At 36.3% G+C, this 25,202-nt stretch overlaps 1 protein-coding gene and 1 long non-coding RNA gene across 2 annotated transcripts; both read left to right on the top strand.

The window, feature by feature from the left end:
* The first annotated feature begins 867 nt into the window (after positions 1–867).
* cnpy2 (canopy FGF signaling regulator 2) lies at positions 868–19,502 on the top strand. The gene is made up of 6 exons (XM_052111706.1): positions 868–1,005; positions 1,230–1,323; positions 3,196–3,311; positions 3,426–3,623; positions 6,804–6,900; positions 17,812–19,502. The coding sequence occupies exons 2-6, from the start codon at positions 1,230–1,232 to the stop codon at positions 17,853–17,855; spliced, it is 549 nt and encodes a 182-aa protein (XP_051967666.1). The 5' UTR covers positions 868–1,005; the 3' UTR covers positions 17,856–19,502.
* A 4,948-nt stretch (positions 19,503–24,450) lies between these two features.
* On the top strand, positions 24,451–25,178 carry LOC127632886 (uncharacterized). The gene is made up of 3 exons (XR_007969147.1): positions 24,451–24,640; positions 24,767–24,960; positions 25,068–25,178. It is a non-coding gene; the product is annotated as an uncharacterized LOC127632886 (long non-coding RNA).
* The last annotated feature ends 24 nt before the right edge of the window (positions 25,179–25,202 follow it).

A 25,202-nucleotide genomic window follows, 5' to 3' on the forward strand; every position in this document is an offset into this window, starting at 1 on the left:
AGAAATTTCAAATGTTTCTTAATCATTATATGCCATAAATTACTCCATATGTGTTACTATTTTTTCACAGCATGCAGGGATTAGCTGATGAAATGGAATGGGCCATATCCCAAATAGATCCCAAGAAAATTATCTTGACTGGATCGTTTAGGATTAATCCTGATGGCATTCAGTCAGTGAGAGAGGTGATGGAATTCTGTGTTTTAGCACGCTGGCTAAGTTTTCATCTTCATTTGAAATAACTGTTTTGATGTCCATTCCTTTTGCTCATTCTGAAGGTCATCTGCTCGAGTTTATGGAAGAGGTTTGTGAGAAGATTAAGTATTATGGTGAATGTGTTTTTGTTTTATTATTGTAAAAAAAAAAAATATCGTAATTCTTGACCAACCGTTTTTGGAGATTTTGGTATTTCCTCATTCAAGCAGATTGGAGTGCTTGTATGCTGCTTGTTGACACAAAAAATAGCTGCCTTGCCTGCCTGAGAGTATTCCAAAGGTGGCTGCCAACTGGACTGTCCTGCCTTAAAAGGGACTTTGTCTTTACATGATAGGAAAGCATTTGATGGATTATGAGAAGTCTGCAGACTCAGGGTGTCTGAAACCATATCCCATGTGGATGTAAAATTTGGTAAAGCAAGGAAGGGATTATTTTATAAATTAATTTGGTGTAACCACACCTGTCCACATTCCTTGGTCAGAAGGGGGGGGGTTAAGTGAAACATCAAAATCTGTTAGAATAACAGAATAGCAGTAACACAATTATGTCTTCTGGCATTAGTGCCAGGATTTGAAACAATGCTTTTCTTTTTTTTTCATAAGGTTAAACATCTCCTGTTGGTGGCGGTAATGTACCGTCTGGCTTTCAATCGACCATAAAATCCAAGAAGAAGAAGAAGAAGAAGAAGAACGTGGCAGGCACGCTGGGTGTTTGAGGCAGCCCTGTGTGCACGTCATCAGTCAGCTTAGAGCCGCGGATGTGGCGTGTGCAGCGATTTTACTGTTAAAGGTTTGTATGATCACACAACACTTAAAATATGCTTGGAAGTGGTGTTGTGCTATCAGTTGATGTTTTGATACAGTGCATGTTTTGATACAGTGCATGTTTTATTGGCCCATTAGGTTTTTGCTAAAGGTTGTAGACTCTTGGTTAGCTGACATTCAGAGGCTATTCCAGCTAATCAAAAGTACAATTGTTTGCAGCAAAAAATGTTTTCTTTGTTTGTTTTGTAGATGGAAAAACATTTGTACATTATTGTTCTCTGTGCATTGTTGCCTTTGCACATAATGTTAGTTCAAGGAGCCAGACAAGACATCAAATGTGGAGGTACTTTATCTTTGTCATACCTCTTAGAATTTATTAAGATCTGTGTGCATGAATACTGTACTGTATATCCCTACAACGAATACAGAAAATACATTCCCATTGAAATATCCCTCTTTTAGTTTAAAGGAATATTCCGGGTTCAATACAAGTTAAGCTCAATCGACAACATTTGTGGCTTAAATTTGATTACCACTGAAGGGGCTTTACCCCTGTCTCTTCGGCCTGTTGATGACTTGAATACATTCACTAGCAATTGTTATAATCCAAAGGTAATTAACGTGTTTTTTAAGTATGCACATTTATTCAGGTTATGTTATAATCATAAATGTTGCACGTCACTTGTAAATTTGTCCTCTGAGGTGTGTCTGAGGGTCTGACCCATGTCAGGAATGCAAAACAGTATTTTCTCATTTAGCCCGGCTCCCAGAGGACAACTATACATGTGAGTTATAATTTATTTAATTGATCACTTGTTCAGTTTAAGTAAGAATTTTATTGGGTTTAAATTGTCATTAATTACTGACACTAATACATTCTTAGAATTCATCACTAAAAGTATATTTCTGCCTAACTTTGCTCTTTTGCATTTGGACGTATTGTTCTTTTGCCATGTTTGTTTCAGCTGGATAAGGCCTGTGTCCCAACCTTGAGAGAAATGTTGTGCTCTGTCTAATGATGTCATTGCAGGGATTGTTTGTAGTTTTGAGAATCATGTGAGAGGAAGTCAGAGGAACTGGACAGCAGTTTATCTAAAGAGAAGACTCGCCTTTCTGCTTACCAACTTGACTTAGTGTCTTAAAAATATAATCTTTGAATGATTGCATTCACGTAGTTGAACAGAACACCATGTTTGTAAGATTTCTAGAATTATCTGTATTTTTCACCTATAAGCTCTCCAAACTTGTAAGAAATCATGTCAGTTTATTTGTTCATGCCTATAATTACTGTTGTTTCTGTAATCTAAGTTGGTTCGAGGTTAGATCATCAACTAATTTTCTGTTTCTGTCTTTTGCGTTTGGAAATGTGTAGAATTATATCTTCAGTAAACTCTCTCAACTGACTGGAACTTCAACTCTATCTCCTGGTCATCATTGTAACATACTGGTGTCTCTCATGGGTATAACTGTATTTCCTTGCACCACAAAAAATATTTTTAACTGAACGTCCAAGTCAGTTGACAGTGAGGCACTTACGATAGAAGTGAATGTGGCCAATTTTTTGGAGGGTTTAAAGGCTGAAATGTAAAGCTTATAATTATATAAAAGCACTTAAATTAATACTTCTGTTAAAAGTCATGTATTATTTGAGCTTAAAATGATTTAAATCTTCATTTTTGGGTTTGTTGACATTACATCATCATGGCAAAGAAGTTGTAAATTTGGCCATAACTTTACACTGAAATTGTTAGTAAGTGATTTTATCACAATAACAACATGTTAACACAGATATTGTTTGTCTTGTGGCTATACTCATTGATGAAAAATTGGCCCCCATTCACTTCCATTGCAAGTGCCTCACTGTAGCCCAATTAGTTTTTTTAAGAAAAAGAAAGTCTTAATAAATGTTTTGTGGTAATCAACATTATGCCACAAATGCTGTCGATTGAGCTTAAATTGTATTGAACCCAGAATATTATTTTAATGACAGCATGCCACGCACTCAAGCTGGCATAAACGAAACGATGAAGGTTCATGTTGTCTTAGCATGATTTGTGAATCTTCCAAAGAGAATATTGTGTCCTTCAAAGAAAGCAAGAAATGTTAACATAGGTCATATATTTGGTAAAATCTGATTAGTGACCTAGAAATCTCAAATGTTTCTTAATCATTCTATGCCATAAATTATGCTATTTATGTTACTATTGTTTCACAGCATGCAGGGCATTAGTTGATGAAATGGAATGGGCCATATCACAAATAGATTCCAAGAAAATTATCCAGACTGGATCATTTAGGATCAATCCTGATGGCAGTCAGTCAGTAAGAGAGGTGATGGATTTCTGTGTTTTATCATGCTGGCAGTGTCAGTGTTGTTTGTGCACCAAATTATGCATTTTGAAGAGTATTCCTCTTCATTTGAAATAAATGTTTTGATGTCTGTAGGTTCCTTTTGCTCGTTCTGAGGGTCATTTGCTCGAGTTGATGGAAGAGGTTTGTGAGAAGATGAAGGATTATGGTGAACGCGTTGACCCCACAACCAATCGCAAGACATACATGAGACATACGTCCCGTGATGGCACTGCCATGGATCTTTCTGATGTGGCCTTTGACTCTAGAGTCAACTCCAGTTTAAAGTTTGCTGTAAGAATGTCACTTTCAATTGTCTCCTTTGTTTTTAAGCCAAAACAGACTTGAGCACATTTAACAAAAGATGTAATTTAGTATTACATTTACATTTATGCATTTGGCAGACGCTTTTATCCAAAGCGACTTACAGAGCCCTTATTACAGGGTATTACCTAACACAGTGTTGCCCAACCACTGTGCAGTGGTGCACTAGCACACACACATAATCGGTCACTTTTGTTATTGTGAATATTAATGATTAATGTGCAAAAGTGACTGATATTTATTAGGGATGCACCGAAATGAAAATTATGGGCCGAAACCGAAAATCCAGGATGCACTTGGCCGAAAACCGAAACCGAAATTTTTACCTATTTTTTTTTTTTTTTTTTTAAATATGTTGTGTATAATTGTATTAATTTTATACTTTTTCATTAATTTCATGAATTTAATGAATCTGAATTGAAAAACTACAAACCAATAAAATAAATCACACTTTTATTGAAAATAACACACAAAAATTGGACAAAAAATATATTAAAACTATATTAAATATTATTCTTTCAGTTCTGTAAAAATCTAATTTTACAGATATTATTAACAATTATCCAAATAATGTAAAGCTTTAGAAACTATTATATGCAAAACAAGAGTGAAGTAATGAACTTAGCTAACATCTTTCAAAAAGTTTAAATATGCAACAGTAATTTTAATTAAAACAAAAAGGCAGAACACAGAATGGCAGAGGGCCTCTATTCCACTGATCTATATATAACTATAATATATCATTATATATATATATAGATCAGTGCTCTATTCTGTTTATGTAAACGTATGTACACTTTAAGTGAACATTATTGTGCAAAACAGCAGTAATTGAACTAAATCCAACCTCAACTGTAAACGACAGATGTATCCTCAAGTGAAGAACAAGTGTAATGTAATTGCTATACACATCATATTGGACCGCTTTCTATTTAAGTACAAGTGACAGGTTTCTCTTCAAGAACAAAAGTTGCTAAACTTTCTGACAGTCTCTCCTGTCTGAAAGCTCATCAAGAACATGAGATGCTGCACTGAACAGTCTCCCACATTCTGTGCTGGTGCTTGGGCAGATAAATACCTGTGCGCAATTCGCGCAAGCAAAGGAAAGCGGTCTTTGTTTATGCGCCCGTAGTCAAGGAGATTGTCGCTTCTGGCAACGGGTAGTTCAGCTAGATACGTCTCAAGTTGTGGTGTAGCTGCGCTAGTTGTGGCACTGCTGTGGATCTGGGCGCTTTCCTGTAGAATCTCTTGCTGTACTGTGTGTGTGTGTGTGTGTGTGTGTGTGTATATATATATATATATATATATATCTTGAAAGTTCTGCTGAACAAACACTGCAGATCGCAAATGTGATGTCCTTATCAGAAACTTTGAAGAATTTCCACACCGCTGGCATGATCGGCCTTTGTTGGGTAGCGCCGTGATAAGGGCTAGATCGATCCAGAGTGAAATCAGAGCACTGAGGGGCGGGGCGAGGAGGTATATATTTTCGGCTCATATTTTCGGCCTTTTTTCTCTTTCGGGCGAAAACCGAAAGTGCCATTTTCGGCCGAAAATTCGGTGCATCCCTATATGCGTTATGACCCGCGTCATCTATGAAGTGACGTCACACCAAAGTGTTTTTCACACATGTAGCTTCACTAATAGTGTCTTTTGAGAGTACTAAGCAACAAGAAATATTTTAAAACGGTCCACATTTTTGAAGAGACATTAAATGTCTCATAATTTCTTTTAATTAAATATTACCTTATCGTTTATTAATATCAGAGACCCCAGTTATTTAACTAATTTAAATTCTCCAAGAAAACGCTTCGACCTAAACATAAACTAGTCATTTTATTATTTTCTGCAAGCTTTTTTCTCTCTTCTAAATACACGTTTTCAATGTTTATTATGCACACCTCCCGCTTTTTTTACGTGGCAATCACGTAAAATCGCCCCTCTTTGACGTTTTCTGCAACTCTTGTCATGTGGAGGGCAATGCGCCGCTTGACGCTGGTTCAGCCTCCAGAACCAAATTAAAACTGCCACGAGAAGTTATCTGTCTGAGGCAAAGACACAAAATCTAATGACAACTGCCTCTCCATCAGTTTCCCTTAATGCGTTTATGAACAGACGAGCACCCAGTTTAAGTCGATGCGGATAAGGAGGAAGGTTTGAGTTGTCGATTGAGTTCTGTTCAGTTATTTTTTTTTACGTTTTTTGTTCATATTTTAATAGTATTTGTTGTTTGTAGTATTGCTTTGTTCATGTGTCGTGTTTTAGTGTCACTGCGGGGAAAAAAACATTAATCTGCTTCGTGTCTCTGTTGTTCAGCTGTTCTCTTAATAAATAAATGCATAATCTGATATATGCTCGTCCTGTAAATTCATGATTAAAAATGTGAACGAAAATAAAAGCTATTAAATGACATCATTAAAATATGAAAATTATAATAATAGTATATAATAGATTACGACCCTGTCCGTCAAAATGACGGACGATGAGAATGTCTAACGAATGTTGTTTTAGTTTTTTTTTTTGCATTGCCAACAAATTAATTGTGTAATTTCACACATTACAAGTAAACACGCTACTAAGATGGACAAGTTCTTGAAAAGGAAAAATATTGACAATGGTTAGCCTATGTGGGATGGTGTGCTGTATAATTTTTTAGTTGTAAAAAGCATACCATGGCAGAAAAAAGGTTAAGAAACACTGACCTAACTTATTAAAAAAATATTTATTCACCCTCATGTCTTCCAAACCTGTATGACTTTCTTCTGTGAAACACCAAAGGAGAAAAGCAGAATGTTGGCATTGCTCATTTTCAGTAAAATTTGCACCAGGGGCTTCAGAGAGAGAGAGAGAGAGAGAGAGAGAGAGAGGAAAAAAGATAGCATAATAAAAGTAGTCCATATTATTGTAGGATGTATTCTAAGTATTCCGAAGTCATTAACTAGATTTGAGTGACTTAATTGAATTCACTCTTTGCTAAAAATCTAGCTTTAAAGTCATGGTCATCTTTGATTTTCATTATATTTTTGTTAGTTTTTTTATTCCATGGAAGAAAGTCAAATGGGTTCCTAAGATTTTTGGGCTGAACTCTTCCTTTTAAATTAATAATCTAACTTTGTTGAAGAAATAGTCATTTTCTCTTTCTTTTTTCAGTGTGAAACAATTGTTGAGCAGCATGAGGATGAAATTATTGAATTCTTTGCTCATGAGACAGACAACGTTAAAGACAAGCTCTGCAGTAAGAGGACAGGTAATGCTGCATAAGTGAAGAAACATGATTCATTTAACATTGAACCAATGTAACTTGATATTTGTCTTTAGATTTTTCAATGGCAAGTCTTGCAGTGAGCTCATTTACATGGACACCAGAAATCCTTTATTGTGAGAAACCTGCTTAAAGGTTTAGTTCACCCTAATTTGAAAATATAGTCAATGTTTACTCACCACTGTGTTGTTCTAACCCAATATTTCTTTCTATCGTTTTCTTAAAACAAGGGGAGAAATTGTGGGAAAAATAAGTGTGCTCATTGATGTCATATTATGGCAGTTTATGTTGACCACCTCTTCAAGCTTCAAAAAGATGCAAATGAAAAATTCTTAAGTCTAATAAATTATTCTATGTGACTCATGATCTAAAAGCTTTGATGAGAAACAAACCAAAATCTAATGTATTATTTAATGAAAATGTTGGCCGACCTTTGCTGCTCTTTGCACGTTCATGAGACTGCGCAAGAGCACAAAGCCTCTGCTCACAAAATGGGGCGTTCAAGTGAAAACCCAATTTTTTTTATCCAAAAACAGGTCCACCACAGCGATAGAAACAACACAGCTGCACACAAACCAGTGAACCAAACGTACTAAATATGCCTGATGAGTTTGTAGTCGGAGAATAGATGCAGTTCTATGCCCAGCCTCATTTGTTTGAAACGGAATACTCAATTAAACGGAGAGATAGAGACCGAGGAGGCTGAAGGCAGCTATAGTCATCGTGTCCTTACCTGACGGCAAACGCCACATGATAAAAGAGATATTTTCGATGTTAATCAGAGTTTCTGTCCTAATCTGCCGTGATGAGTGATGGGACATACTGTCTATCGCTTGGTTTCTATTTTTCACAGTCAGAAACCCTGCCCACTACGAACTGGCACTGGTCCAAAAACTTTCTCATAACAATATGTATAATAATGTTTTGGATTTTGCAGATGTGATTCACCGAAAAGGGCTAAATAGTTGATCGGATTGTAATGGTGAATGGCTTACACACACAAGATAAGAGTCTTGTCACACTTTAATAGTGTTTATCCTCCCATTCATCTTATGAAAACACGCTGCACGATCATGAGGAAGGATTGCATCGAGATGTAGTTTGAAATGCAGGTGCGAAAAAATTCATATAAATATAAGAGCCTGCTCCTCTCTCGCTGTTGCTTGCACTCTAGTGATTGCATGATTACAATGACATAATATATAAAAAATATTGAAAAATTGACTCAAACTTCTAAAAATCACATACATGCGCATGTTTGTTTTTGTTTTTTTGGGCACAGCCATTGACCAGGAAAATAAAAAATTGCACTCCATGTCAAAAGGTTTGCCCTGGTGTAGTCTATCCTATGTTCCCCTGGTGTAGTCTATCCTATGATCAAGATGATGCTGGCAGAGGGCAGTGAGGTGCATCACAGTCCGGCTGGAAGTTTGTGGCATTTAAGTCCATCTTAACTCAGAGGGTCAGGCATGTAGTCTTGTAATCCACAAGGCTTATAGTCCGAGCTTCAAGCTGGTGGCAGTTAATTTCAGTGAAGAATTCCATCCTATGTCGATGTAATTAGAAACGTAGAGAAAATATTCGTTGAGCTTGGTGCTGCATCCAATCTCATCAGCTGCACATATGTGCGCTCCAAATGAACGGAACAGGTTAACAACATGGAGACTGATATAAAATACACCGGTAATATTTCCAGTGCGATCGTACAATGTGATGGTATCTTAACTTCGTCCATAACGGATGTATATACCGGCTTGAGACCAAAACTGTCCCTGGTGTTCTACACATCTTGATGAGTGGTCTCCTTTCTTTTAATAACCATAATAAAGTTTTACATGACAGTTACTGGTGCTTCATATCAAATCATATGGATAGGCTATGAATGGGAGAATCAAACATCCTTTGCTGTGCTGCTCAGCAGCAGCGAATGATGATTAAACTTGAGCTCTAGATATTAATTTCTAGATAGCTCTCTAGATTTAGACAAGTCTCTAGACTTGGTTCAGTTAAAAATGTATACCTATATTTTCATTTTATTTACTATTATTTCTCAACATCTGGGCTTATTAGATTTTAATTTATTTTATATTTACACTATTTTCACAATTTCCTGTGTGGTTAAGTATTTTTGTGCAATTTTCTCGCACACCTACTGTATAATGAAAAGAACTTTATCTCTACGTTGACTTGCATTCTAATGAAGAACAGGTCATTTGAATCATGTTTGAGTTACCTTTTAGTTGAGTAAATTTAAATGTTGTAAAATTGAATCATGATTCGTCTTGAAAAAGTTTTTTCTTTTTTGCCTTATCGCCCAGCCCTAGTGGCCAATGGAGTTCCATATTTTCCAGAATAAAAGTCTCCTTTTTTTCCCATCATCTGAAATGTCCTGCACTGTAAAAAATAAATAAATGTTGAGCAAACTTAAATTCAACGCAACCTGATGCAGTAAGATTTTTGGGTTCTCTCAACGAAGTTTTAATAATTATCCTCAGTAACATTGCATTTAGTCAATGTGAATTTGTTTGTTTGCTAAATTAAAAAAAATATATATATTGTTGAGAGTACTACTAATTTCTAGTTCAGCCAACTAACAATTCCCAATATAGAACTTTAATTTTGTCTTAACTTTTATATGAAGTTACCTGCAATATTTGCCTCTGTGTTGCATGGTAGTATAATTGTACAATCAACCCTTAACAATCAAACCTCAATAACGGTGACAATCAAGTCTCTTCAAGTTAAAAGATGAGTTCCTAACATCACTCAACTTTTAACTAACAGTGCCACACACCCACCCAGCATAAATAAATTCAGCAATCAGCAAGAAATAAGAACACTAACCAAATAATTTATTCATGTTGCAATGCATGCTGGGAACTCACACATTTAAGCAACTCTGTTCAATATGAAATTGTTTGTTCAGACAACTCTGTTAGAATAGTTGGAAACACAATTTGGGGGAATATTGTTGGTCTAACATATGTTTTTATATAGATGCAAAGTAATTTACATTTTACTCCCATAAGCTGGATAAAATGTAATTTCAGTTTTTACAGTGATCAACTTGAAGTCTGAAGTGACTTATGTACATAATTTATATGGAATTAATGTCGGCCGTTTGGTGTGCAAGCACACCAAAACACATGTTTACACTCAAATCAACTTCATAGTGACGGTAAAAGTATTTAATTTGGCCAATTCTAAAAAATTTGCCTTTACAAAGTACATTATGCAACAAGTTTAAATATTCGGTCACATAATAATATTACAGATCTAACAAACTTTAGACCTCTGTCAAATGCAACTCTTCACAAGTGATGTTTCATCATACTTGTAGTAAAAGCATTCAGTCATGGAACCGGATAATTAATGCACAGCAAAAAGGGTAATGTCAGAAATATCCACATATAGACAGTCACTAATGTTAATGAATAAATGAATGGAAGCAGACATACCATTTTACTCAGACTAAATCGGTTCATTTTTATACAGCATAAAGTTACAAAGCATAGAGATGTGTATTTCCTGAGGTAATTTAAAGGAATGTTTTGGATTCAATACATGTTAAGGTCCATCCACAGAATTTGTGGCATAGTGTTAACTAAAAAAAATAAATAAAAAAAAACTTGTTCCTCAAAGCAAAAATCGAGATTCCAATGAGGCACCTACAATGTTCCTATGGGCTCCTTAAAAGATTAACATTATCTTATATGATTTTAATTCAGTGTTATTTTTAATGTTTCAGTAAGTATTGTTATTACCCCCTGTGAAAAACAACTAGATGATCTATTTCTAAAAAATGATGTGTTAAATATTGAGTATGATTCAGCTCACTAAACAATAAATACATATTTGGTCATTAACATTGTACCTGAACGCTCATCCATGGATTCAGCATTTTATTCGTTTCTGGCAAACGTCAGCAAAGGTTTAAGCACTCGTAAGAGAACTCGCTGCTTGTTTGAAGATTTTTTTCTTTATTAAAAGGTCAGTCACTTTTGAATCAGTTTGGCAGCTGTTTCTGGTGCAAAGAGGAAGCTGAAATGCTTGAGTATCTGTAAATTCAGAAAATTAAAAAACACTTTACTGCAATTCACCTTTAAGTGGATTCAAATGACTAATATTGCACTGAATATCTATTCAATTATTTAATTAATGCTTGCAACTTAAGCAAAACGCTTTAAACTTAAGCTTTAACCAATATTTCAAGAACTTCTTCATGACAATTTTATTGTCACTGGTGTGATTCAATGGCATTATCTCATCAAGGGTTAGTTAACCCAAAAATGAAAATTCTCTCATTTACACATCCTCATGCCTTCCCAAATTTGTATGACTTCTGCTGAACACAGATGAAGATTTTTAGAAGAATATCTCAGCCCTGTAGGCCATACAATGCAAGTGAATGTGCTCAATAAGCACAGAAAGGCAGCATAAATGTAATCAATATATCTCCACTGGTTTAATCCTTGTCTTCAGAAGTGATTTGATAGGTGTGGGTGAGAAACAGATAAATATTTGTCCTTTTATGTGCTTTTTGGAGCTTCAAAGTTCTGGTCACCATTCTCTTGCATAGTATGGACCTACAGAGCTGAAACGTTCTTATAAAAATCTTTGTGTTCTACAGAAGAAAAAAGCCATTTCTTTTTTCACAATTCGAAAGTCGCATAAACAAATGATACTGTTATCGCTGTTTAGAACTTTAAAAGTAGCAGGTTGATATCACGTGTCGGAAGTCCAGTGACGATTCTCCCTGACCAATCAGTGATCTGCAGGATTTTGACATCACATTTATACTATATACAGAGAAGCAAATGAGCCCAGAATTTGAATGCAATGTGAAAAGTTTCTTTATAGCAGTTTTCTTTGGCTGAAAATCACTTAACGTTTGACTTTGTGTGTTGCGTTCAGATTCTGGGCTCATCTGCCTCTCTATATATAGTATGAATCATCAGAATTTGGTCTTTAAATATCACTGTTTTAGTACATTTAAGCCACATTAAATGAAGATTGGTTGAATTTGCAAGAATTCTTTGCAAAATCCTGGAGCGACTGGCTTAGAAGTCTTCGTTAATATCTCTAAGAGTGAGTCACAAATGATCCAAAACATGCCTGCTGTCAGGTCCGGAGTGGGATTCATATTCAACCCTGCAATTTAATCTCCAAGGCAGTTATTTTTGGTATATTTTTTTTTCAATCTTTAATGTTGGTAACTGGCACTTTTCTTCATTGACATGTAAGAATGTAAAGACAATCACAACCTTCAATGTTTTCTGAGCATTTGTTCTGCACATGTTTTCATTGGATCTGTTGCTTTGCTAATTATCTCAAATACAAAGCACTGACAATTTGAATTGTGAGTCTGTGCATTTTGAAATATTTATGTACAGTTACAGTTCTATTGTTATTATTTGCCTTGGTAGAGCTTAAAATAAACTTGATATTAATGGAAAATTCACCCAAAAATAAAAATTATCAAATTTTCTCACACTTACGCCATATCATATGTGTATGACTTTCCTCTGCAGATGCAAATTAAGATTTTTAGAGGAATATCTCAGTTCTGTTGCAGTTCATTCAATGCAAGTGAATGGTGGCCAGCATGAAAGTAATCCATATGACTCCAGCGGTAAAATCCATGTCTTCAAAAGCAATATGATAGGCGCAGTGTTGAAGAGTAACAGAATACATGTAACGGGATTTCTTATTTAAAATACAAAATATAAGTAACTGTATTCCGCTACAGTTAAACTTTTAATAATTGGTAATTAGAATAGTTACATTCAAAAAGTATTTTGATTACTAAAGAGATTACTTTGCATTTAATTGTAATTTCTTTAATTTAATATTTTGTCCTTTCAGATGGAAAAATGTATACATATTAATGATGCCATCTGAAGTACAGTTTGAAGTTTGGAGCGGAAGAAATAGAAATAAACCTTGTGTAAAGTGTCAGCTTTACGCTAAGCTAAAATGCTATTTCTAGACATTTTACATGCACGTTACCAGGCACGATGGATCATAATTTCTTTTTTTCTAGTGAGACCTTTGATATTAGGGAAAAATCATATTCTTGATGATCATTTTTGTATTGTTTTCTTGTAAAAATATCTGAAAATACTTAAAACAAGATCAGTTAGATTGATCTTGTTTTAGAAATAATACAGCATGAGATATTTAGGTTTTTCTGAGAATGTATTTTTAATGTTTATTTTGTCTTGCTGTACTGGCAGAATTTTTATAGTCAAAACATGTGAAAAAAATCTACCAGTGTTTAAGTAATCCAAAGAATTTAGAATACGTTACTGACCTTGAGTAATCTAACACAATACAAATTACATTTCACAGTGTGTATAATCTGTAGTGTTATGCATTTCAAAAGTAACCCTTCCAACCCTGGATAGGTGTGGGTGAGAAACATATCTATATTAAAGTACCATAATTTCTCATCCCTGCCAAGTAGGTGGCTATACATGAAGAATGTAAATCCCCTGAAAGAACTCTTAGAAGAGAAGAGCCCTTAGAAAAGGGAAAGTGGAGATTTATAGTAAAAAGGACTTAAATAATGATTTCTCTCTCACTGCTTCTCATTTACTGGCATTAAAAGGATCAACAGAGCTACAGTAGGTACTTAACGAAACTGATCCTCTTTACCTCGGGAAGTACTGCTGCCTAAAATCTTTAAATTCCCACATGTGAGACTCGTAGAGCAAAATCACCGTGAGGAGGCGAAAAGGGACACTTTTGTCACCATTGTTCAGTAGTGTGAAGAATTGTTAATATTATTATTTGTATTATACTGTATTTTTTACATTTTGATGTGTAGAAGGCGATCAGACAATGCAAAATTAATAGCAGCATAAAAGTTAAAGCTTAGTTAGCTCATGAGTTGGTATATAGAATTTGTTTTTAAAATGTCAGTAGTGATAGACTAAAATAGAATGGACAAGTAAAACCCTGCTTATATGCATAATGAAATATACAGTATATTTGCTCGTATGATATTATTTAAAGTTACAGAGGATTAGGGCTGGGCGATATGGCCAAAATTGTTATCACGATAATCTTTTACATATTGTTCGATATCGATATTTATCACGATATACATTTACATATTGCACTTTCTTTTTTTTTATTTCAAAGTTGACAGAAGAAAAAAAAAACATTCTAAACAGTCTCTACAAAACTGCACAGGGGGTCCAGAGACGGCCAAAGCAGAGAGATCTGCAGGATATTTTACCAATTTTACCGTCTTTTGCCATTTATCAATTGAAAATGAATGTTAAAAGATCATCTGTTTGTTCTGAAGCATAGTGACAGCAGTCCAGTATTTGTTGGAATATTTTTACATTAAAATGACATTTTTTATATTTCTTTAGATTCAAATACCCAAGTATGGGACATAGAAGCCCTTGTGACTGTGGAATGATTCTGAATGTGGGTTCAGGGGTGTCCTGAGATAATTTTGAAAACATTTTTTTATTTATTTAAAAAAACATTTGTATATATTCATTAAAGTGAGAGACTAGTCTACCAACTAGTAATTTTAGTCTTTCCTTATCCATTCCAGACATCTAATAAATTTTCAAAAATTAGAACAAAAATTGATTTGTTTATTATTAAAGGTTCGTAACATGCTGATTAATAAAGATACATTTAGAAGGGAAAACCTTTATGGTCTAAAAGGTGCTTTGGACAGGGTAGAAATTATGCATGTTTGTTGCTAGAGAACAAAATTCAAGATTACAATGCAGAAAGATCAGAGCTGTTGTCCACATCACTGTTGTTCTGTCTCACTCTTCACTAGAGATGATGAGCACAACATCGGCACAACCGTTGTCATGAAGTCTTGCGGTGTCCGACGTAACCTAATTGTTAGCAAGGCATCTAGCATTAGCAAGTTCATCCAGTCTGACCCTACGTTACCACTGGCGCATTGTGAGCGAAGCTGAGAACGTTTTCACTTCATTCCTATGAAAGCAGAGCGTCATGCTCGCAAGGTGGATCGTAGGATTGGCAGCGGTGCGGAGCAAGCTCTCTCCTAGCGCTTGGAGCACCTTTGAGCGGAAACATCCCTTTTTCAGGACTCTGTATTTTAAAGATAATTTTGTAAAAATCCAAATAACTTTACAGATCTTTATTATGAAGGTCTTTAAACAATGTTTTCCATGCTTGTTCAATGAACCATAAACAATTAAACCACATGCACCCGTTGAATGGTCATTAATACACTAACAGCTTACAGATGGTAGGCAATTAAAGTCACTAAAGAGACCTTTCTTCTGACTGAACATCACCAATTGAAAGATACACAGGGTCCCTGCTCATCTTCGTGAACGTGCCTTAAGCATAATGCATGGAGGCATGAGGACTGCAGATGTGGCCAGGGCAATAAATTGCAATATCTGTAGTGTGAGATGGCTAAGACGGCACTACAGGGAGACAGAAAGGACATCTAATCATCCTCACAATGGCAGACAACGTATAACAACACCTGCACAGGATCGGTACATCCATATATCACACCTGCGGGACACCAGGAATGCACAAACCCCCCCCATGTAGGCCTGTTGTTAGGTAGATCCTTACCAGACATCACAGGCAACAAGGTCGCATATGGGCACAAACCCACCTTCGCTGGACCAGACAGGACTGGCAGAAAGTGCTCTTCACTGACGAGTCGCAGTTTTCTCTCACCATGGGTGATAGACGGACTCGCGTTTATCGTCGAAATAATGAGCGTTACACCAAGGTCTGTACTCTGGAGCGAGATCGATTTAGAGGTGGAGGGTCCGTCGTGGTCTGGGTCGGTGTGTCACAGCATTATCGGACTGAGCTTGTTGTCATTGCAGGCAATCTCAATGCTGTGCGTTACAGGGAAGACATTCTCCTCCCTCATTTGGTACCCTTCCTGCAGGCTCATCCTGACATGACCCTCCAAGCATGACAATGCCACCAGCCATACTGCTCGTTTTGTGCGTGATTTTCTGTGTTCTGCCATGGCCAGCGAAGAGCCCGGATCTCAATCCCATTGAGCACGTCTGTGACCTATTGGATCGGAGGGTGAGTGCTTGGGCCATTCCCCAGAAATGTCCGGGAACTTGCAAGTGCCTTGGTGGAAGTGTGGGGTTAAATCTCACAGCAGGAACTGGCAAATCTGGTGCAGTCCATGAGGAGGAGATGCACTACACAAGTTAATGAAGCTGGTGGCCACACCAGATACTGACTGTTACTTTTGATTTTGACCCTCCCTATATTTCATTTCTGTTAGTCACATGTCTGTGAAACTTGTTCAGTTTATGTCTTAGTTGTTGAATCTTTTTATCTTCATACAAATATTTACACGTTAATTTGCTGAAAATAAAAGCAGTTGAAAGGACTTTTCTTTTTCACTGAGTTTATATTAATTAATTTACATTTGATAATCCTGTTTAAAAATAGAAAAATGGGCTAGCCTAACAGCACATTCAATTAAAGTACAGGCTCAGCTTCTTTACAGTTTTCGAAAGTTACAATTGTTTGAATATGCTGCCTAATGATGCTCGTTCAACAAATGCGTGGATGTCCTCGTGAACGCTAAATGTTGAAGAATAGTGTTTATCATGGTCTTCATTGCTGCATCCCTCCACCAAATCAGTGTTTGTTGTTCTTGTTTCTAATTCTTCTTATGTTGGTTGGTAAAACAAGCAGTACTGCCTCAAACTGAATGGTCGTGACATTGCGAGAAACAGCTTTGAATCTGTAACAGATGTTCGTATTTGGATCATAAGCGCAAAAGCGGAAGACAGTGATTCCCACTCAGGAATGTCTTTTAGACTCAAAAACATGTTAGGTTTAGAGCGCAATGGTAAAGCTTCACACACACAAACTCAAGGTGCTTCAATATACAAGAACAATGGCAGCGGCCAACAAACATGCAGCTTCTCAGCTGGGCTCTCTCCCTTTCAGTGGGACCCCCGACTCTCACTGTGAACATTCATCTCGGGTGGATGTCCTTACCGCTTTCTCTCTCCCCAGATGGGAGCTGGACCATGCCTTGACCTCCACAGAGGCGTTCAGCTCTGGCCTTTGAAATTCTATGGTTATAGCGCCCCTTAGCCTTTAAAGCTGATCTCAAAGGGACGAATGTTTGTTTTATTGCACAAACACAGGATGAAGAAATATTCAACAAACAAACAATCCATCCATCCTTCCATCCAACAATCTTTCCGTCTTGTCTTTCCATCCAGTCTTTCAATCATTTTGAGCAATGTTAAAGAGCACCCTAATAAAATGTGACTCCATCCATAGCAACGAGGTCAACTTCGCCTTACTCTTATTTCCTTTGTAAAATTTGCTGTTAGCAGTTTTGTGAATGGATTTTAAGCAAAATCTATTAGCTAGGATCTCTTGAGAACTCCTAGAGGTAAGATACAAATCTTTGTGTATATAGGCCCATATGTCTTGTAGATTACTACCCCTACCTGAAATAATGTATTTTAATATAATTAAAATATTGGAAATATTTCAGTGAAAATTCGAATTTAGTTTCTCAGCCTTGTTGAGTGCACTAACATATTTATGATGTAGGGCTTCATCCTATGATGTTATCCGATCTGTTCCAAGCACATTCTTCAAAAACATGTTAGAATGCTGCTTATGCATTTACATTACCACATAAGCCCGTGAAACCACTTTCTCTGAATCCCTTAAACTATGTTTGGAAAGCGGTGTTATAATTTACGTGATGTTTCATAATGCTGCTTTCTGCAAAACCCAGATGAACCTGCATGCAAATGGGGTCAGTGTTGTATTTATTCCACCACAGCTAGAAGTGGCGTAACCTGTTCACACATATGCTCTTGCATCTCTTTTAATACTAAAGTAATAAAACAAATTTCATTCTGTTCACAGATCTTTGTGATCATGCCCTGAAGATACCTCATGATGAATTATAACTGAATGAGCTGAACACATCATGACAACTTTACCATCTGAGAACTTTAAACTGTTACATTTCAGTAAACAGATTCTTATCACATTTTGCAGCATTGAGTGACGGAGCTACTGATTCGATGTTTGGAAAAATGATGTTCTTGACCCCATGGGTTAACGGCTTACCTTTTCAACTACATTAATGGTGTAACGATACAAAATGTTTGTTGTTAAGAAAACATGACTCTATAGCTAATAGGAGATTGCTTTATAGGTCTCTTCAATTACATAATTTTATATTCAAAGTTATTTTTGTGCTCTTATTTGTTGCTATTGCTATTCGTTTAGCAAACTCATTCTAACCATTCATTTACTGCAAATACAGTCCCTCTGGAGTGCCTGGCTCCAGAGGTGGTTAGGGTTCACAATATTTCGGGTCATTGATTTGTAGTCTAGATCTAGAAGATCACTGGCACCCCCATAGGGTGGTAAAGGTGTATTTAAAGCTTTAAGAATCAAAAACTTGGGTATGAACAGTGATCGCCCTTTTCAGGTGACTTGTTAATAAAGATTATGTGTTTTCTATTTTTCCTCCCACATATTATTGCCTTATTCTCTTTATTCATAAGCAGTTTAGTTTGTTGACCATGTTTCTTCTTTTGATTTTTAATTCTTTGAAGTTTAAATGTTTCTTAACCATGGATGTTGACATTCTTTTTGAAATGTTATGTTCTGTGACCTTTTAAAATGTATTTATATCCATGTGTGGCTCTGCTGAGAAAAATCACATATACAGTGCCAACAAGAATATTTGTTTCTTGGAACTTTTATTGTATTATTTGTGTTTTACTGTGTGATAGTGTAGATCAGGGGTGACCAACCCTGCTCCTGGAGAGCTACCTTCCTGCAGAGTTTAGATTCAACCCTTATCAAACACACCTGAACCAGCTTATCAAGGTCTTTAGGATTACTTGAATATGACAGGCAGGTGTGTTGGTTGGAGCTAAACTCTGCAGGAAGGTAGCTCTCCATGAGCAGGGTTGGTCACCCCTAGTGTTGATGATATCATATGTCATTATGATAATGTTTGCCACTAACCAGTACAAAGCTCGATATTTTTCAGAAATGTTGACTGTGTGCAGTTTAAGGTGTTACACATGAATTAGTAAATATATCTAGAAGTACTTCTCTTCCAAGTAGATCTGGGCCTGTGTGTAAAAAGCCGCTCAAGAGTAAAATTTTAGACTTGGGTGTGCCAAATTCTAAGAATTACGTAATTTTGCTGTTATTCATAGATTTAACAAGTGTCGAACATAAAGTTTATAAGTGTTAAGATTTGATCAAGTTTAACCAAGTTATTTATAGTTTTGCGTTGATGTGTATGCATCGTTCCGTGAGTATGTGGCCAAATGCTAACCATGTTTCATAAATAAACAAAAGCAACGTATTTAGATTCAAAAGTATTTATTAATTTATTATGCCATCCAAAATGAGTTCAAAGTATGTGAACGTGTTGAAATGTAGGTACATATTTATTATACATGTTACCTGTGTTGCAGGCAGAAAATAAATAGGGAAATTACTGTATGCTTGTTTTTGAGTTGCTTAACTAGTCGCATGAATAACACAACATGGGTGTAATTTTAAAGATTTTACAATGCACATAAACAATATAACCAACTCTTACCAGGTGCTTTTTAATTTGTTGACAAATTTTTCCATAACTAATAAAATATGATTATTTGCTGTACTGTCAAACTTTAGGTCAACTCATCTGTAAATTCGTAAGTAGAAAACAAAACTCTCATATCAAATTAATATTAATCAATTAATATTTTCCCCGGAGAAAAAAGCTTTTAGCGTTTATAAGCTGTAAACCCGCATTTCGCTTGTAACTTCATGAAATACAAAAAAAAAAAAAAACAGCAGATGCTCCTGATTGAGACAATTGCCTTAATGGTCATGAGTCCAAATACAATGTGTTAGCCTATGATAGATATTAAAATAATCTTGGATAAAATGTGATACTCCCTCAGGCATCCTTGTTATCTTTCTGTGAGGTGGTCTCAGGTAAAAGTGGACCAATCACATTTGTCCTGGTCTGCGTCGACACAACACGCAGTTACACTCCTGAAGAGGTGGTAGTTGTGTTTGCACTTTTTTGAGTGAAGTAGTGGTTTGAGTGAGTGTATGTTTTTGGTTCACTCAGTTTACCTTTCTTAATTTCATTTTTGTTCATGTTATGAGATTTAATGTTAATAATGACAATTCATTGGTTGGATATCCACCCAAGAGGACAGCTTGTTATAGCCCAGCACTATTAGCCCTAATAGATAAACTTGATTCACTGTAAACCCGAACGTTCAAAGTAATTAAATAGATTAAGTAGTGTTTACTCAAAGTTATAGAACAGTTCTACTAACTTAATTATGACAAGTTGGTGTAACATGTTCTTCCTTTTTGAGTAATTTTAACTAATAATTTTTGATTAAATGGAACTATTTTGTGTATAAGTAAGCATAACTTCAAAACATAACTTAAGTACAACTTAATAGAATTAAGTAATTACATGCTAAGAATGATAAAGTCCTGTTATTTCTATTGTTTCCAATAGGGATGATTTAAAAATAAACTTAATTTATATAGCACATGCTAAAATCTCAAAGTGCCTCACCAAATAAGTAAAATCGATCATAACAAATAAATTGCAATCATAGCCTTTTAAAACAGTAACAATTTGATTATGGCAAATGGTCTGAAATGCATTAGACATTAGTGGAAGACTAAATTTATTTATTTTATTTATTTTTTGTATTTTTATTGTCCTCAGTTTAATGTAGCCTATATATATATATTTTTTTTTTATTTATTTTTTTTTACTTAAAGGGCACCTATTATGGCATTTAAAATGTTCCTAATATTGTTTTGGGAGTCCCCAACAACCGTTTTACATGCATGCAATGACAAAAAAACACTTTTGTGGTCTTATAATATGCATTTATGTTTACCTGATTTGCTCACCGACTCCCAAATGATTTGTTCAACGACTCATTTTTCCAAACCCCTCCTTTGCGTGACGCTAATCTGCGGTGATTGGTCAGATGACCCAGTCAGTTGTGATTGGTATACTCTGTGCAGAGATTGTCGGAAACGGAACGCTCATCACCGCTTTGTAGTAAAAAAATAAAAATCAGAGAAGGAATTTGAGTTGATTTATGTTAGCGATCATAGCCCAAAGTTCGGTGGTAAACACCCAATCAGTTATTGTTTGCGTTAGCCCAACGCATAAACATATTGATAAAGCACTGCATTACTACAAGTTATTGCTCTATTCTTTATGACAACTCCAATAACATCGACAAACATTTCACATATTTCAAAAAAATTGACATTGGAGACCTAGAAGCTGTGCTGAGTGTAACGTACACAACACACACAAATACTTATTAAGCATGCTAAAAAACACATAAAAGCAACAATTATTAATAATACTTACAGGTTGTGATTCGTCGGAGGAAGCTGATCCAAATAAACTTGGTACTGAACCTTCCTTCAGTATCAACCGACTCACTGAATCCACACTTGAAAGCATTCATGTTCGTAAAGCAATCGTCATTAAAATGACGCGAACACAGCACAAGGTTCGGGCTATACTTGTGTGGTATAGTTGTAAATATAAACTCTAGCCACTGATTCTTCACATGCTCGTCCCTGGGCAGTGAAAAAAAGGTTGCTTTTGATATGCACTTCAGAACACAGCGTCTTATTGTCGACAAGATGTTTTCAAGTTTTCCCTGGTGTCTGCGCGCGCAATGAGTGGGCGCGGCCAATTTGATAATTTTTCGTCTTGACGTCACAAGGAAAATGACTCTTTGGAAAAACGATTCATTACATTGACTCAGAGTCGACTCCTACTTTTGAGAGACAATAACTTTTTTTACGGTGAACTTTCATATATAAAATTTTGCAGGATGTTTTTGTTCACTTAAATCTATGTTACACACTACATGGAAGGTAATTTTCAAAATTCCATAATAGGTGCCCTTTAAGTGTTGAGCAGCTGCAGGGATAATTTTTTTTCCTCTCTGATTCAACCTCCGAAGCAAACGCTGCGCTAATGCGTATACTAAACTGATTCCTTACCGCTCTTTGGAAAAAAAACAGAAGAAGAAAAGTTTGTACACGGTGGCGGGCATAGACACGCCCTATCGACCGCGCCTGCCTGGCATTCACTAAAGTACAGGGGTTTCAGTACAGCGACGCGGCGCGGACGAGCCGCGGCGCCGCCATCTTAGACCGGTCACCCGCTCCACTCAGTGTAATCTGTATGTCAGGTGCAATGAACTGTCAGCGCATTTAATTAATCATACCTCACTGAATACCGAACTGAGTTTTTTTGCTGCAAAGGTCATTCATGTAGCTATGATACATGGTTCGGCGTATTTTAATATTCATGGGTCAAAATCACCATAAAGTGCCTTTGAGACTTCACAATTTCCACAAAAAAAATCTGAGATTTTCCATTTAACTTTATATGTTTTGTATTAAGGAGACCTTAGGCTGTTAGAAATGCATATTGGTCAAGCTCCAGCACTTTTTATAAATTAACTGCAAGCTGACAATATACAACCAAACCATAAAATATGTCCACCCTGTCATGGACAAATTCAAAGTAGAATAAATACATTTTCATTGCATAGTGATTATAAAATGTAGATCTGCAGAAAGATAATGTGTCCCTTTCCCAACAAAACATTTTAGTTAATGGTAAAAGTCTTTTGATAATAATGAAGTTACTGCCTAAATATGTTTTGCCCAATAAAATATGCGATAGTTGCACATCCCTGCTGAAAAATCCAGCTAAAACCAGCCTAAGCTGGTTGGCTGGTCTTAGCTGGTTTAAACTGGAAGTAGCTGGTTTTAGTTGGTCTCCCAGCCTGGCTTAGCTGGTCAAGCTGGTCTCCCAGCCTGGACAAGTTGGTGGTCAGCTGGTCTCCCAGCCTGGTTTAGCTGGTTTTAGCTGGTCTCCCAGCCTGGCTTAGCTGGTCAAGCTGGTCTCCCAGCCTGGCTTAGCTGGTCAAGCTGGTCTCCCAGCCTGGCTTAGCTGGTTTTAGCTGGTCTCCCAGCCTGGCTTAGCTGGTCAAGCTGGTCTCCCAGCCTGGCTTAGCTGGTCAAGCTGGTCTCCCAGCCTGGCTTAGCTGGTTTTAGCTGATCTCCCAGCCTGGCTTAGCTGGTCAAGCTGGTCTCCCAGCTAAAACCAACACTGACCAGCTAAGACCAGCCTGACCAGCTAAAACCAGCTAAGACCAGCCTGGCCAGCTAAGACCAGCCTGACCAACTAAGACCAGCTAACCCAGCTAACACAGTACCAGTTACGTAATTTTTCTGTACTTTTTGGTAATTTCATGACTTACTAACTGGTAACGTAACTACAACGTCGCAGGGCTCCTAATGTTGCAAGATAACCAAGAACGTTTCAGTTACGTAATGTATTCGTAATTTTGTGTGCAATTGTATGACTTACTGGCAATGAGACTGCAATGTTCCAGGCCCGTAATTTTACCACCTTTCACGTAATAACTGAAGACAAATTGCATTTGTTTGTTTGTTTTTGTTGCTGTAGCAGTTGCATAACACCAAGTGTTGTACATCTGGAAGACAGTTACATTTTGCAAAAAGGGGTCATATGAAATAAAATGTTAATAGTAATGTATTTCATGCATTCTTTGTTTTGTATCCGTTTGCTTTACAGTCTCAGACGATTAATTATTTGGACATTACATTTTTTAATCCTCTGCAACAGAATACAAACCACAATTTGGGATCCTGACATGTCAAATTCCTATGCTATGTGGAGGTCCTCTGGATAAAGACAACACACACATATATTCAACTTTATGAAGGCACTTTATTTAGACCAGGATACACAATTTCTGTATCAAACAGGCTTCTTAAAGGTTGAAATATATTTATCACTTGATATGATCCACATATTAATTTGCTACAGGTGTGTGCTTTGTAGTAACTTGTAAAAAAATTGGCCAACTTAACCCCCTATTGTCTGACCTAAATTTAGGCAATGTATAGGATCTTCACACGTAAGAGTGCCCACTGACATTTTTACCATTCCCCCACACATTAACTTTGTGTGGGGGAACAAAGTTGACTTTGACATTAACTGTCAGGGATACAGTAGGACATTTAATGATAACAAGGCAGTAAGTATACTGTATGATATGACATTTTGAAAAGGAACCACGATGCACAAAATTGCTATGTACACAAATTTTACTTAAAGGGATACACTTTAATGATTGCAGGATCAGGATCCGTACCTTAATGCGCGCACGCAGCACAGTGTGCGCATTCGCATTGTCTTGTGATGTTAGAGACATAATTAGATTTAAAAAATAAAATGCTTATAGAATCCAAAAAAAATAAAATAATGTAATGCAAAGGAAAACAAAATATCAAAATTTCCGTTCATTAAAAAAAGCAGCTTGATTACGTCGTTTAACTACTTTTTTTTTTTTTTTTTTTTTTTAAATAACCGTTGCCTGAGGCGCGAATTCCGACAGTGACCACACGCTGGAAGACACAAGGCGATTATGTTCGCGTTCATTAAATGGGTGGAGGATGAAAAATTCCCAATGCTGCCCACTGAACATATTAGAAAATTTTATGAGGATGAATACACAGCGGGAATGGACGAAAATTACGTTTACTTGGTGGAGTTGCGCCAAGGCGTCGAAGAGCCGAAAGGGGGGTGGGTGGCCGTCCTATGAGGCCTCCATCATCAAGATAGCAGGTGCCTATTTTTATTATGCTATTTCCAATATAATACTCTTATATTATCATCTATTATTCTGTATACCGTTTGTAGATTTATAACAAAACGTCAGTAAACTATTCATTTTGTTATTTTTTATTTTAGATAACATCAGTTAATAGGTAGTAGGCCTATGTAGCGTTATTCTACCTCCTCAGAAAGGGAAAGAACTTTACAAATGAAACTTAAGGAAACTGAAGAACAGCTACCCAAGTCAGACACTGAAGAGAAAGAGTAAACCTTCAATGAATCTCATAGAGGCCGCAGAGATGAGAGAGGAACCAGCAGCTAAGAAAAAGGTTAGTGTTGGTCAGAACGTGTGTGTGTGTGTGTGTACAGATATATATTTACATAATTATAATTACATATAATTGTACTTGTTTACAGTCAATGATGTATGTTTAAGGTACACCTCACAGACCTACCAAATGATCTAAAGGTATGGAATGAAAGAAAAATTCTACAGCTTGTGATAAATCAGAGAAGAGAACACGAATCTAAATAAAGAGAATGAGAGGCTGAAAAATGAAATGCTTGAACG

Source organism: Xyrauchen texanus, chromosome 39, assembly GCF_025860055.1.
Source record: "Xyrauchen texanus isolate HMW12.3.18 chromosome 39, RBS_HiC_50CHRs, whole genome shotgun sequence".
NCBI classification, from domain to species: domain Eukaryota; kingdom Metazoa; phylum Chordata; class Actinopteri; order Cypriniformes; family Catostomidae; genus Xyrauchen; species Xyrauchen texanus.